Source organism: Ctenocephalides felis, unplaced genomic scaffold (genome assembly GCF_003426905.1).
Source record: "Ctenocephalides felis isolate EL2017-DRISC unplaced genomic scaffold, ASM342690v1 CF-g0.4_SCAFFOLD_01604, whole genome shotgun sequence".
In the NCBI taxonomy this organism is placed as follows: domain Eukaryota; kingdom Metazoa; phylum Arthropoda; class Insecta; order Siphonaptera; family Pulicidae; genus Ctenocephalides; species Ctenocephalides felis.
Genome location: NW_020537758.1, coordinates 7,370,985 through 7,386,299, shown reverse-complemented (window position 1 = coordinate 7,386,299; position 15,315 = coordinate 7,370,985). Strand labels below are relative to the sequence as shown.

The 15,315-nt window shown below is 22.2% G+C and overlaps 1 protein-coding gene across 1 annotated transcript in view; it reads left to right on the top strand.

The window, feature by feature from the left end:
• Positions 1 to 15,315, top strand: part of LOC113373291 — a 213,324-nt gene that overhangs the window by 172,800 nt on the left and 25,209 nt on the right. Inside the window, exons 29-30 of the mRNA XM_026613599.1 lie at positions 14,592 to 14,747; positions 14,810 to 14,935. Of these exons, the coding sequence (XP_026469384.1) occupies positions 14,592 to 14,747; positions 14,810 to 14,935 (282 nt within the window). The remainder of the gene's footprint in view (positions 1 to 14,591; positions 14,748 to 14,809; positions 14,936 to 15,315) is intronic.

The following is a 15,315-nucleotide window of genomic DNA, read 5'->3' as shown; positions in this document are numbered from 1 at the left end:
CCTTTTCACGTGCGAAGAGGTCCTCAAGCTTCTCACCTCAACCCAAGTTTGTAAATACTACTCATCACCCGCCACCTATTTGTTTATTTATCTCGCGACTTTGAACCTTTGTAACTTTGAACCTCTGAACCTTTGAACCTTTAAACCTTTAAACCTGTATACCTGTATACCTGTACAAACCTGTACCTGTACCTGTGTCTACTATTAATGTGTGTGTATTAGCATACTTGGTATGAACCTCTTCGGTTGCAAGTTCTGCCCAAGGGACGTGGCTGCCTTCGACCCGGACAGGTGCGATAGGAAAAATTTCGATTCGCTGCTGTGGGCACTGGTGACAGTTTTTCAGGTACCTAAATAAAGGGCGAAGGAATTATTGACACTTAAATTTTTTGGAGAAAAGGAAAAAAATTAATTCACTAATGTAAAGGATAATAATTAGAAAGTTCAGACGTACACTTGATTAATAGCACATACAAACACAACACATGTCAGGTAGTTTGGAAAGTGATTTGAGTCTGCGTACGTTTCGAGTGTAGATTTGTTTTATCATCAGTGGTATATTGAAAAATTATATAAGACAAATTAAAGTTGTCTGCACTTCATGTTGAGTTCTCGGACACCATGTATAAATTATACTGCTTAAAATAATGAAATAGCACGAACTTAGATGTTCAATAAGAATGAAATCAGCCTGGAAAAATTAATGCAGGGCATATACAATTATCATTGTATTAATTGTAGTGAATTTGGAATTCCCATCAACAATATATGCTATATCAGTCTAAAATTATTTGCATTTAATGCACAAGAATAGAAAATTATATTGAGATATATTTTACATCATCATTGAAGTATTTATTTGTACTCCTGACTACAGAAAATCATCTCATTTTTTCTAATAATGTAAATAACCTCAACGAAGTAGAGATCAGCATAGAAATATTTATCTATGACAATATTTTTACGTATTGATGCTAAAAAGCTAAATATTATTTGAAATTATACTACTTTACGTATTATACGTTTCATAAATAATGTTTTTAAATTCGAGTAAGTATGTTGGACGACATCAATTTTTGGCTAATTTATCTAATTCTATTTGTAATATAATTATCACAACTTATTTGAGATTCTCAGCCGATCATGGCTGTTTACAGAAATATCTGTATGTCTGCAAATTAACTTTGAATCAAATATAATCTTTTACATTTCCATCGTTGTTCATATAAGTACTAACACGTTAGTTGCCATGTCAGTCATATGTGTCTGACACTAAATAAGAAATTTTCCTACAAAGCAACGCTTTGTAGAAGTGAAATAATTTTTTTCAGGGCCATATATGTCAGTGTGTGAAATTAAAAATAGTGTTTAACAAAAAAAAATTTAGATGCATTAAATTTTGTTGATACATTTTTAACTAAATTATCTAACACTGTCGTGGCCCATGTGAATTTTTTTTAATTTTATCACAGTGATTAACTTGTCAATAAAAAAAATTACGTTCAATATATTAATATTAGTTAACTAGAATTATAGACATATATATATATATATATATATATATATATATATATATATATATATATATATTTGGCTTTCGTGATTTTGTAGAAGTATAAAAAAATTTTAGGTCTAGGTAATTTTAGGATTAAATTTTGTTGATACATTTTCAACTAAATTATCTAACACTGTCGTGGCCCATGTGAATTTTTTTAAAAATATTACCACGGTGATTAACTTGTTAATAAAAAAAATTACATTCAATATGTTAATATTAGTTAACTTGAATTTAATTTCTTTAAATATGGCTTGCAACTTTATTATGTTGTTTCATTTTTTTTATATTTGTCTTATATATTTTACAGTATATTTTTTACTAAAGATGGGTCAAATCTATATTCGAAACGTAAGCTGGGTTATAATTTCTGAATTATCTAACTCTGCTTTTTATTTAATATTTGAACGTATCTCTCTATATTACAAAAACTAACACGAATTAATTGGATGAAAATTTATAATTGGATGAAAATTTACTAAAATTATGTGTTTTTTTAAAAATAAATTTTTAATCATAACATAAAAATTAAGTATGATTAATTGTATATATGTAAATTATAAATATTTGTGCATTAATGAATTAATGAATTATTAGTATTAATAAAAATATTAAAAATAAATTTGTGTTCAAAATTTCTAAAAAATTAACAAACTAATTTTTCATAAAAAATTTAAAACTCATTGTAAAGTAGTAAATAAATATAGGTATTATATAGTTATTCAAAAAGTAATATTTCAAAGCTATTTTTGCAAAAATTTTAAACATTTTTATCTTGAATATTAAATTTGAAATTAACGATATTAAATATAAAAGTTATAAATTTTTCATAAAATAAAATAATACTTAAAATTTAAAATAAATATAAAATTTGAAATACGATTGATACAATTAAAATCAAATTTCAAAATTTATATTTAGCTTTATGGTTAAAATCATTTAAACATTTATATATTGCGACTTTTATAAAAAATATTGATTAAAAATAAATATCATATTTTATATAATAAAACAGCCCTTAAGCCAAAATTTGTATATATTCAAATTCAAAATTTTTAAAACAACTTTTATTAAATTTTCAATCATGATTTTTAATCACAGTTTGACTTTTTTTCAATAATTTATATATTTCCTGGTTTTAAATATAAATAACGAAAAATTTTTGTGAATTAATATTATTATTATCATTCAAACATATAATATTTGAAACTATCAATTTTTGAAATAATATTTTCATAAAATAAATTAAAAACGTTAATTACAAATTATTGATTTTATAGAAATAAAACGAACGATTTCTTATGTACTTTGAAAAACCATTAAAAATATTATACAAGTTTTATTATAAAATTAAATTTATTCCAAAATCATAAAACCATATAATAGTAATGTTGAATAATAATAAATTTAAAAAATTTAATAAATTTGTTCATTTTTTGTGCTCATCTAAATTCTTCTTTTCAATAACTTTGATAAATAATTTTGAATATTAAAAATGTAGTTTTCGAATTTTATATTTTTGAATAATAATAATAAATAATATAAATTATTTACTGCAAGAAAATTTTATAATATATATATATATATATATATATATATATTATAATTTATATTTAAAATCAGCAAATATATATTATTTAAATAATCAAATTGTATTCTTAAAAATTCACGTCCACCGATTTTTAAACAAAGTTTTTACCGTTCTATTTTTAAAAAATATTCATAAATATTTATTTATCCACTGCTTTTTGTTTAAAAATTTTGAATTTGTATATCCAGATATTATATATTTTTTCTTTAAAATATTTATAAAATTTCATAAATTTTGCCTTAAAACCTACGTTAATATCGCATAAGTTTTAATAGAAAAAAGTATATTGAATTAAAATTTAAAACCATCAAACCTTTGTCGACATTGTAAACAAATATCGGAGATTTATAAACGTGCTATTTATTTTATACATTAATACGTTCAATTTTCTTCCTTGACATCAAGTATATAAATATATATATATATATATATATATATATATATATATATATATAAATCTACATTTCCATTAATCCATCCATCTGAATGATAGCTTCTTTTTCTTTGTTGTAAACTGCAAAGTAGCTATTTTTATCAATCTATTTCCTTATAGAGAAAAGTCTATGGAAAACGTAAAAGTAGCTTTTGTTGCGAAAAAACAACAAAGAAAATCGACCCACTTCGCATTAACAATGTAGGTAGCTTTTGTCACTGAAAAGAAAGGATAGACGGGGCGCTGGGGGAAAAATTGTAAGGGATAAAAGATTTATGCTGGTTATTTTATACTTTTTTTTCTCAGAACGTGTTTGAGATTCATTCTTGAATTTGTTGATGACATAATTATAAATCTGAACCCTAAATCATTTCATCTTTTCACCACGAGTTAATATTTTATCGTACGAGAGTCTTTTCAAATTTTGTGTAAATTATTAGAGCTTAATCCAAAATTGCTCATTCAACCTTAAATTTTCACACTCTTAACCTAATTGTTAATTTTGGTAACTGAATAATTTTCTGCGGTTTTATTTTTGAGTTTTATGTTTCTTCTACTTATGAGTCTTTTACCCCTTGAGAGATTTTTTCCCCAGCCCTAGGTTTAAGGAGAATCTAGAATTCAATTCCTCTTAATGAGGTAGATATTGTTGATTGTATTGAAGGCAAAAAAAATATTGCTTCGTTCTCTGTTATTTTTGTTGTTTTGTATTTTTTTCTCGTATTTTTTCTTTTTTTCTCGATATATAGAAGGCGACTTTGATAAAGGGGATGTCAAATGCATCACTTGTTGATATAAAATTAATTGAAATCTGTTATATAAATAAACAGAAATAAGAATATATATTATATATATATATATGTATATATATATATATATATATATATATATATATATACGTTTCGACTCTACATGTATGTCATTTTTTTGGAGTTTAAACCAGAAAATAATTTAAATGCAAAACAAATTTATTAGTCATAACAAATTTTGGATGTATTTTTTCCTGATAAATGTGGTGCCTTGATTTTTTTAAATTTTGGCGGTTGGGAAATATTTTTTTTAAATTTTGGCGGTTGAGAACAATTTCTTTAATTTTTAATTATTATTTATATGATCCATTTGTCATTATCTCTATCTAGCTTTTTTATTTAGCTAAATATTTTGCTACAGATACTTTGAAATTCCACTTTTATTATTTCTAAAAATATTTATTATTGAAATTATTACATTATTATTCTTAAGAAAATACTTATTTTTATACATACCTTACAAAACTAAAATTGTTTTAATTATTTAATTATGGATTTTAAAGTATTTTTTTCAAATTACTGTTTTTTTTTAATATTTTTCCCTTAATTTTTGTTCATTCGTGTATATTCAATATATTAATTATTAATTATTTTAGTTATTTATTTTTGAAAAATATATTATATTTTTTAATTTTAGTTAAAATTTTTGCTGCAATAGTATAATTTAATTATTTTCGAATTGCATTTTTTAATTGGGTTTAAAAAAACTCAATTTTTTTATTGTATTGATTATATATAAATTGTTGTTAATTTAACTCAATTTTTCATTAGCCTTTTTTTAATATAGAGTTTTATTAGTTAATTTTAAATTTCATTTAAAATTATTTTTTATTTTCATGCCAAATACATTTCAAAATATAATTTATTGTTATTACAATTTGTAGTATTAAAATTCTGTTTTTTTTTAATTAAAATAAAAATTATAACTATTAAATTTTTGTGATAAATTACAAATTAGTTTGGATATATATATATATATATATATATATATATATATATTATAAATCACGTGTTTCCTTGATCACTTAAAATAATTTTACTAAAATATATTAATTCCATTTTTCACTATAATTTTATTAAAAATCTACAAACTTCCAACAAAAATATTTACCTACAAAAATTTGAAAAAAAATTATTTTCAAATGAATAAATGTAAAAGAAATAAAAGAATTTCAAATTAAAAATATAATTAACTCTTAAACTTATAAATATTTAATATAGATTTAAAACTAAGTTATGAATCTTAGTTACTAAATTATTAAACAGACTTATACAAAAAGACTTCAAAACAAAATACACAAAATAATAGGCTCAAAATTAGACACAAAACAAAAATGTCTGAAATTAGGCATTCTAAGATATATATATTATATAAAACAGTCCTCAAAAATAAGGTAAGTATATTAATTTTGTAGTATTTAATAGTTTAATATATAATATTGCATTTGTTTTAAATATTTCTTCTACTTTTCTATATGCATAATTTTCCTAAAAATCTTTTTTCTAAACTAGTTTCTAGGCATGGGAATGTTTTTATTAATAAAATTTTATAAATTTAAATATATTTATTACACAGGTAATTATTTAAATTATATGATTGTTTCATCTTTTATTTGTAATTTTCTTAGTAAATTTTTGTAGATAAGGGATGAAACGATCGTATGATTCGAAATTACAAAATATCCTAAAATAATTTGTGGAACTTTTTTATATATTATATAAAATTTTTATATATAACTACGATTTTTCTTGCATGCAATCAAAAGTAATTTTTAATACAAAATGTAATATAAAAGATGTGCTAACTTTTATTAACAAAAGGGTTGTTTGTTTATATATTATAATAAAAACAGGTATATATGATATTTTATATATTTTTAAAATATTTATGTGGTTTTATATTTAAAATTTTGCAATTGCTATTTTTAAATAATTATTTGGCTGCTATTGTTGATAATTTTTAGCCTTGGATAATATATATATATATATATATATAAAAAAAAAATTGACACATTTACACTTTTAATTATCTTTTCCCCACAAATTAATCTATGTCCAAAATTTTCCTAATCCATCCCCAAATTATTTCGTACCATCCCCAACGGTTTAGGTAAATATGAAAATTCCGTATGTAAATAATTAATTGATTCATTATTTTCGGGGTTGAAGGGGTAGATTTTGGTATTATAATTAAATTAGAACGTTCGACAATAAATATTTACCTTACAGAATCATTAATTTAATCCACTGATATATATGAAAATTAATACATAAATGCAAACGTGAGTTTAATATTATATAGGTGAAAAACAAGTGTTGAAAATAATTGAAATAATAAAATTTTGTATGTAAGTTTGTATCGATTTATAATTTTTGGTATTATATTTTACTTTCACAATTTGGAAAAAATAAATATTTATCTTCAAATAGTTATAGAGAAAATAGTTATATAAACGTATATATAGTTATTTTATGCAAACCATATAAATTTTTACATTTTGCTGATAAAAATCTGAAAAATAAATGCAAAATCAAGTTGAACCAATTTTCCAAAATTACAATGCTTTATCTAGATTCTGGAAAATGATACCACGTTCAAATTAATAAAAAGCGACTTTTATTAATAATTTTACTATTAATTGTGCGAAATGATTTTCAAGTTACAGAAATCGATTTTAGCAGAAAAAGGATTTAAAAAAATCTCCAAAAAATCATACAGCTGCGAAATATATGAATTATTACATTTTTACGTAAATATATATTTAAACCAAATTAAAACATCTTTCAAAATATATGTTTGATTAATTTATGGAGTTATTTTTATATGAAAAAGTGAAATAATTAATGAAAACATTCAATAACTAGGCAAAATTCTTTGAAAATATGAATTTAAAGTTGTTACCAATTTATTATATTTATACTTTCACCAAATTGTCGTATTCATTTATAACTTACATACAAAAATTTATTTTTTAAGCCTAAAATAAAAATGCATTTTATTTAGCGTTTTACTATTTTTCAGTCAAAAGTATTAATTTACATTAAATAAATAATTTGTTTTCATTAAAATTTATTTATGTTATTAATGGTATATATTTTATTATAATAAAAATAATTTTAAAGGAAAAATACTAAAATTCGTAAAAATTAAGTCAGATTTTTTGGCACAAATACAAGTTTTTTATGATATTTTGTAAGGTTTGTATAAAATGCTTAAAATTTACTATCAGAAATAAATAAATGAATATATATATATATATATATATATGCCGTTTTAGGGAAATTTCATATATCTAAAATCAAAACGTTGAAAATATAAATATTCTATCTTTATTCCAAAAAAAGTTAACAAGAGAAAAACTTAAATGTGCGACTTTTTCATTTTTAAGTGAGCAAAGCCTTTTTTCAAAGCACCTACGAAAATAAATTTATGCAAAAATAATTTCAAAATAGTTTTTGGGAGTCTCGAAAACCTGTAGGCTACAAAATATCATAACTTTATTTATTAAATTAAAAAAAATTAAATTCAATATAAAAAGGAAATAAAACTGCACCAAAGTTATCTCCATTTTTTATCAAAATTGTGTAAAAACTCTATTTTATTTAAATTTTTTATGTATTTTATCTTTCGTTGTTAACAAACTCTTTAAAATTCAGAATTTTAAAAATTCTTATATTATAAAATTCATTTGTTTAATTTATACAATATTTTATTTCACAATTATAATTTTATCTATATATCGAATAAAAAATAAGAAATTTGTATATACATTTTAGAGAAGACCTAATTTCAAAATCGGAATGAAGAGACAGGAATATTTTGTATTATTTCATGACAAACTCATAAAATGCGACTCTTGGTACTTATGAATCTGTTAATAAGGTACATAAATTGATTTTTGGGGAAAAATATCAAAATATTTTTTTAAAACGTGAAAAATTGTCACTACTTCTTTAAAATTTTCATATTTATACAAAACTTTCTGTAAAAATTTTAAGGAAAGTGTATTTATTAACTTCTCGAATCCGATTTGCTAAATGCTTTCTTGTTGCATAAAAATGAAATACATTTTTAGAATACGAAATCAAATAAAATGTGTTGAACAAATAAATTTAGTTTACACAATTACAGTTAATTTAAATGTGTTTGAGAAAATTCAATTGGAAATCGCAATGTTTAGATTTAATTGAAAGTGAAGACTTGATTTTAGTTGAAAATTCTATCTAAACATCTAAATCTCAATTTCGGTTAATTAAGTCACACTTTGGGAATATAGTGAAACTTGCCTTAAGGGGGTATTCTACTGTAGAGTCATGAATTTCGCCCGGTTTTTGAAGCGCTGTATAAAGGAAACAAATAATATTTTCACTATCGATTTTTTTATCATTTGTTTATTGATATTTTATTATTATATAAAAAAATTATTAAAAAAAAATAATTAAAATTCACAAAGTTATGAGCCATCAAAGTGGGGGTTCCCAAAAAAAGAGGGTGTCCTGGCGTACATGATTCCAACTCTCCTGGTGATTTGAAACATAAAAAATAGATGGATTCTTAATTATAATAGATGTCGCTATCGTATGAACCTTGGATAAGCTGAAAAAAAAATTTTTGTTCGAATGGCGGCAGTTTGAAAAAAAAAATTAGTTTTTTTCATGTTTTTTTAACAATTCCAAATTTTTTTAAAATACTAAATGAAAAGTTATAGTTTTGCGCAAGGTCCATACGATAAAGCGATGTATAGAGAAGATCCTCTCCAAATTTGAAGTAAATCGGTTCATTAGAACTCGAGATATCCTTACCGCCAGCTCGAAAAAAGTAGTTCCGAGAAAAACGCGTTCAAAGTTTTGAGACAAGTCGGACCCGAACCGAGGCCACGTTACTAAATCGGTTATAACTCAGGAAATAATAATAATTTTGAAAAATCCTTTCAATGACATATTTTGAATAACTAAGCTTTGAAAATATGAAAAAAAAAATTTTTCGATTTTTTCAAAATTCTACAGTAGAATACCCCCTTGAGGCAAAATGCTTCTTACAACTATTTACTCTAATCACTCCACATACGAATAAAATATCAATCTATCTATATAAACCACACACATATCACCATCACTACCTTTACTACCATTACTACCATCACTACCATCACTACCATTCACAACTAACATATTAAATACTAACTACCCCACCGCCGCCCTCAGCGTGTTGGGCATGTACCTGTTCGGCGGTAAATTCTGTCGCTACGTCGGCGACCCTTCCGAGGACGGTCTGCCGCCCTTGAACAGGCGAGGTGAGCCCATCGAAAGGGAGTGCACTTGTCCCGAAATAGTGGCAAAGGACCCCCATTGCGAATGCGACAGGAAGCATTTCAATGATATCCTGTGGGCGACGGTCACAGTATTTCAGGTAAAAATGGTAAAAATTTGGTGGAGTTGAAAGGGTTGGTGGAGATGGTGGAGATGATGAAGGTAAGTTGGGTGAAAGATTGGTGAAGGGAATTTGGTGAAGAAACTTTTGGCTGATGTTTTGTAACAATTTTCATGTAAAGTGGTACTAAAAACTGTCAAAATGCAAACTCTTACCTAGGAAACGCACAAATGTCAAAAAAACGATGTTATCAAGGTATGTTACTCATGTACATGTTGACCTGGGTGACGGGTGACACACTTAAGTTTTTTTTTGTATTATTTTATTTTTTTTTTAATTATGTTCGATTTTATTGGACCAATGAAATACTGATTCAAAAAACGTCGAGTTAGTATATTAATAATATAATAATAATAATAATAAATATTGAATTAATAATATCATAAAAAAATTCACATAGGCCATGATAGCTTTAAGTTTCACATAATTTCACATTGGCTGTTTTTTTTTATAATTATTTAATGTTTTATAATTATGCTTGATATTATTAAAAGCGTCGAATTATTGAATTTAACACGTCAATCGCCACGCTAAAATAAAAAAAAATCACATAGGCCATGATAACTTTATTAGAAAATTTTGTTAAAAATGTATCAAGAAAACTCAATATATCAAAGAAATTTTTGGAAAACGCTATTTTTAATATCACACATATAAGACTGACATGGCCTTATGGCTAAGAAATTTTTAGGTCAATTTGTCAGAAGCATATGTCTGACATGGCTCGTGTAGAACACATATTGCTGACATGGCGATTAACGTGTAAAAAAAAATAATATCGTTTGAAATTGTTTTGAAAATAATTTTCATGAAAAACAAACATCAGAAAATTGTTTATATTAAAAGTTTAATAATTATTTTTTTAATTTAAACAATTATTTTAAGGTAAATCGAAATATTTTACTTTTGTTAATTATGACAAAAACATGGTCCAAATAATTCATTTTAATATTTTTCACCCCTCTTAGAACAAGATTTTTTATCAAAACTTGATACTACAGTATTGGACTTAATATTTTACATTTTTATAATAATTTTTTAGAATTTTAATCTTTTATTTAATCACCTGTAATCTTTATTTTTAACTTATTTTAACAAAAATTTTCTTCATTTCATCAGTGTGTGTACTATATATAGAATTGTTGTCATAAATTTCATTCTACTTTTAAATAGTAAAAAAAATTAAAAATCTCTAATATGGGTTATTATTTTTTTTGCATATTTGTTTACACAGACAAACTACATACAAAAATTGTGTAAACAAAAATTTATTATAAATAATTAAGTAAAAAGTCTACGAATAAGGTAAGTGGTTACCACTAACATAATATTTTTTATTCATTGCATTTTTATCTATATATTTATATATTTTTGCTTATACATTTAAAATTTTATTCTATGTGTATATATTTAGTTTGTTTAGTTATGAAAAATTTTGCAAAATATTTTATTCATTTGAAATAAACTGTTTAAAATATACAAAAAATAAAACAAACTATAAAATATAATTATAATAATATAATATAGTAAACATAATTTATAAATATTCAGAATTTTTAAAAAATACTTAAGAAATTTTAATATTTTTTATATAAATTTTTAATTTAACTTATAAAATATTTATAAATACCAAAATTTTTGTTTGTCAAATTAAAAATATGATTTTATTTTTAGAATTTTCAATATGCCAAAGTTTTTAAATTTTACTTCTATTTTTTTATTTATTTACTTATTCGTTTTATTTACTATAAATAAAAAGCTTAAAAGTTTAACAAAATAAATAAAAAATAAATACATAAACGAATTTGAGGATTCACGTTGCATTCTTTTAGTACGTGCTCGGATTTTTTAAATTCCTAAATTCAATTGCAATTTTATAGTATACCGAGTTGCTGTAGGACATTATAATGTTAGAATATATTGTACATTATTTAATTTTGTATTAATTTGCCATAAAAACCATTCACGTGAAACAATTTGTCAAAAAGATACGACACATTTAATAAATACATGACAAAATATTTTTCTGAAAGTACAGAATCAAAAATCAAATCAAATAATTCCCCCACATTTCTTTTACTAATCAGTAATCTTTTTTTCCTCCAACAAATTCATTATTCGCAGAGAAACAGAATTAAAAAACATTATACAAATTAAGTTAAACAACAAACTGTATTGTGTCACAAAACAAGATTGTGTTTTTCCTTTTTTCCGTCCGAATAAAACTTTTTAATACGAACTCTCATTATAAATTCAAATGAGGGAAAACTTGTCGGAAAACGATGGAAAAACTAATTAGATTCTTGCTTTTTTTCTTCTTTATTTTTCATCTGAGTTCGACTCGTTAATTGAATCTTGGAGGAGGAAAAATAAGATGTTTTTTATGGGAATCGATTGAGTGGAGTGATTTAATTGATTATATCGAGATGAATTAATAAAAATTTTAAAACAGGCATTTATATGTAATAAATATTTTTACATAACATATTTTTACATTTTTAATTTAAAATATGAAAATTCGGCTGAGATTTTATTTTAATATGTATTCTTCAAAATAAATTTAGTATTTAGTAGGTAATTTTGCTACTACTAGGTACTAAAATAAATATTATTTAAATAACGTACTAAATAATTTTATATATTTATTCAATTTATAACCATAATTTTCGTAAATATATTTAATATTATGTGAAACATAAAACAAAAGCTAATAAAACCTAAATTAATTGTATTGTAACTTTAAAAAAATATATATAATTTTTTTTTAATTTTTTAGTAAAGTATATATATATTTTAAAAATTAGTTCTTCTAACAAAATAAATTTAGAATAATAAGTTTATAACATTTTTTGGCATGATTTTTTTAAATAAATTTCAAATATGTTTTTATTAATTTTACAAATTATTACTAATTTGCTTATGTACATACGTGTATACCTATTTACTAAAGAGGATTAAATAAAAAATATGAAATTCATTAAAAAAATATTATTAATAATAACAAAATTAAAATAAATATTATAACAGCAATTTTTATGCATGTTGTGTTTTTTTTTATTAATTTTGAATATATTTTAAGTTTTTTATATAAATTTTATTTATTAACGCAAACAAATATTATAAAAAAAAATATCTTAACAATAATTTAATAACAATTTTAAAAATCTACTTTTGCATGTTTTTTCTTACATTTTTTTTATAAATATTAATATAATTTACTACTTTTACATGAAATATAGTTTAACATATATATAAATTAACATATAGATGAAATATAATTGTTTTTGGCATGATTTTTTTTAATAAATTTTTAATATGTTTTTATTAATTTTACAAATTATTACTAATTTGTTTATGTACATATACATATTTACTTAAGAAAATTAAATATCAAATATAAAATTTATTAAAAAAATATTAATAATAATAACAAAATTAAAATAAATATCGAAATAGTAATTTTTATGCATGTTTGAATATATTTTAATATTTTTCATATAATTTTCATTTATTAACGCAAACAAATATTATTAAAAAATATATTTTAACAATTATTCTCATAACAATTTGAAAAATATTCTTTTGCATGTTTATTCTCATTTTTTTATAAAAAATAATATATTTTAATACTTTAACATATATATTAATTAACATAAATAAATTTTCAAATATATTTTTGTTGTATTTTTTATTTAAAAAATCTAAAACAGTGCTTTATCTTATTTTTTATATATTATATAAACTTATAATAATATATTTGAATACGTGTATATTATTAAAACTTAAAAAATTAACATATATTTATGCATGTTTAAATTTACATTTCTACTAATTTATAACATATATAAAATTTTTGCATGTTAAATAAAATTTAATTAATTTTTGTAAATTTTTGTATTTATTAATATTTATACTTTGTGTATGTTTGTAATAATAATTTTCAAAACGTGTATCTAATATTAATATAAAATATTTCTAATATTAATATTAAAAACATATTTTAAAAATTTCAAGTTACAAATTTTTATTTATAATGCTTTCTTGACTAATTTTCAAAGTTTTGTAAAATGCTTTTTTAATATTTTAAATACAAAATTTTATTGCAATGTTCATGCAAGTTTTTGAGATAAAAAATAAATTATAAATTTAAAATTAATTATCAATTAAATTTCATATTTAACTAATATTGCTCTTTTTTATAATTATTTTACTAACGACAAAAATGACAAATCTTGAATTGTATAAAATATTTGAAGCATTTTTTCCTAACAATGTAATGTTTTATAATTTATATATTTTTATAGAAATTTCATTTAATTTTATCATGCAAGAAAATAGTAAATATAACATTTAATTAATTAAAGTCATTAATTTTGAAAATTCTATTTAAAGCCTATTCTATTTATTATATAATATTCAGTATTAATTTAGATAGAATAAATTTAAATATATTTATATACAATTTTTGTATTAAATTTTACTTACTAGGGCATGAAGCATGTGCACAACTGTTCTAATAATTCTTAAACAGAATTAATATTTTGCAAGAACATTGTGACTTAATATTTTTTATTTTGTAATATTCAGTATTAATTTAGATAGAATAAAATTAATTTTATTTATACACAATTTTTGTATTAAATTTTACTTACTAGAGCATGAAGCATGTGCACAACTGTTTTAATAATTCTTAAACAGAATTAATATTTTGCAAGAACATTGTGACCTAATAATTTTTTATTTTGTATCCATTATTTTAATTTTTTTTGTAGATTTTAACCCAAGAAGATTGGAATGTGGTTTTGTTCAACGGAATGGAAAAGACCAGCCATTGGGCAGCCCTGTATTTTGTGGCCCTTATGACCTTTGGAAATTATGTGCTTTTTAATTTACTCGTCGCTATTTTGGTCGAAGGGTTCAGTTCGGAGGTAAAAAATAAAAAAAAATTAAATTAACCAGTTATAATATATAAATTGTTAATTTTTTACAGAGACATGAAAGAAGAGAAAGGGAGCAAAGGGAGTTGGCCAAATCAAAATTATCAGCAGAATGGTATTCGGATTCTAATTCTTATGATTCCAGGAGCGATTCTTCTCATAGTGACAGTTTTACACAGGTAAAAGGAAAATATATACATATACCCTAAGTCTGTTTTTACACGGTAGATTGGTTCCAGAAGAAGCCGTGTAAAAAAAAAACGTGTAAAAAAAGACATTGATCTTATACAAAAATGGGTGATTTGTTCCTAATCTCTAAAACCTATTGAAATTAGTGAAAAACAAGAACTTTTAAGAACAAAAATTCATGTTTATTTTATTAAATCAAATATATAATGCTTATTTTCACAAGCATAGTAATTAATGTTGAAAAAGATATGAACTCTAATCTTAAAAGTAATATTTGGTTGTCAAATATCTCCCTTCCGCTTTTTTTGCTCTTGGTTTATAATACAAAAAGGCGGAAGGGAGATATTTGACAACCTATTATAAATTAAAT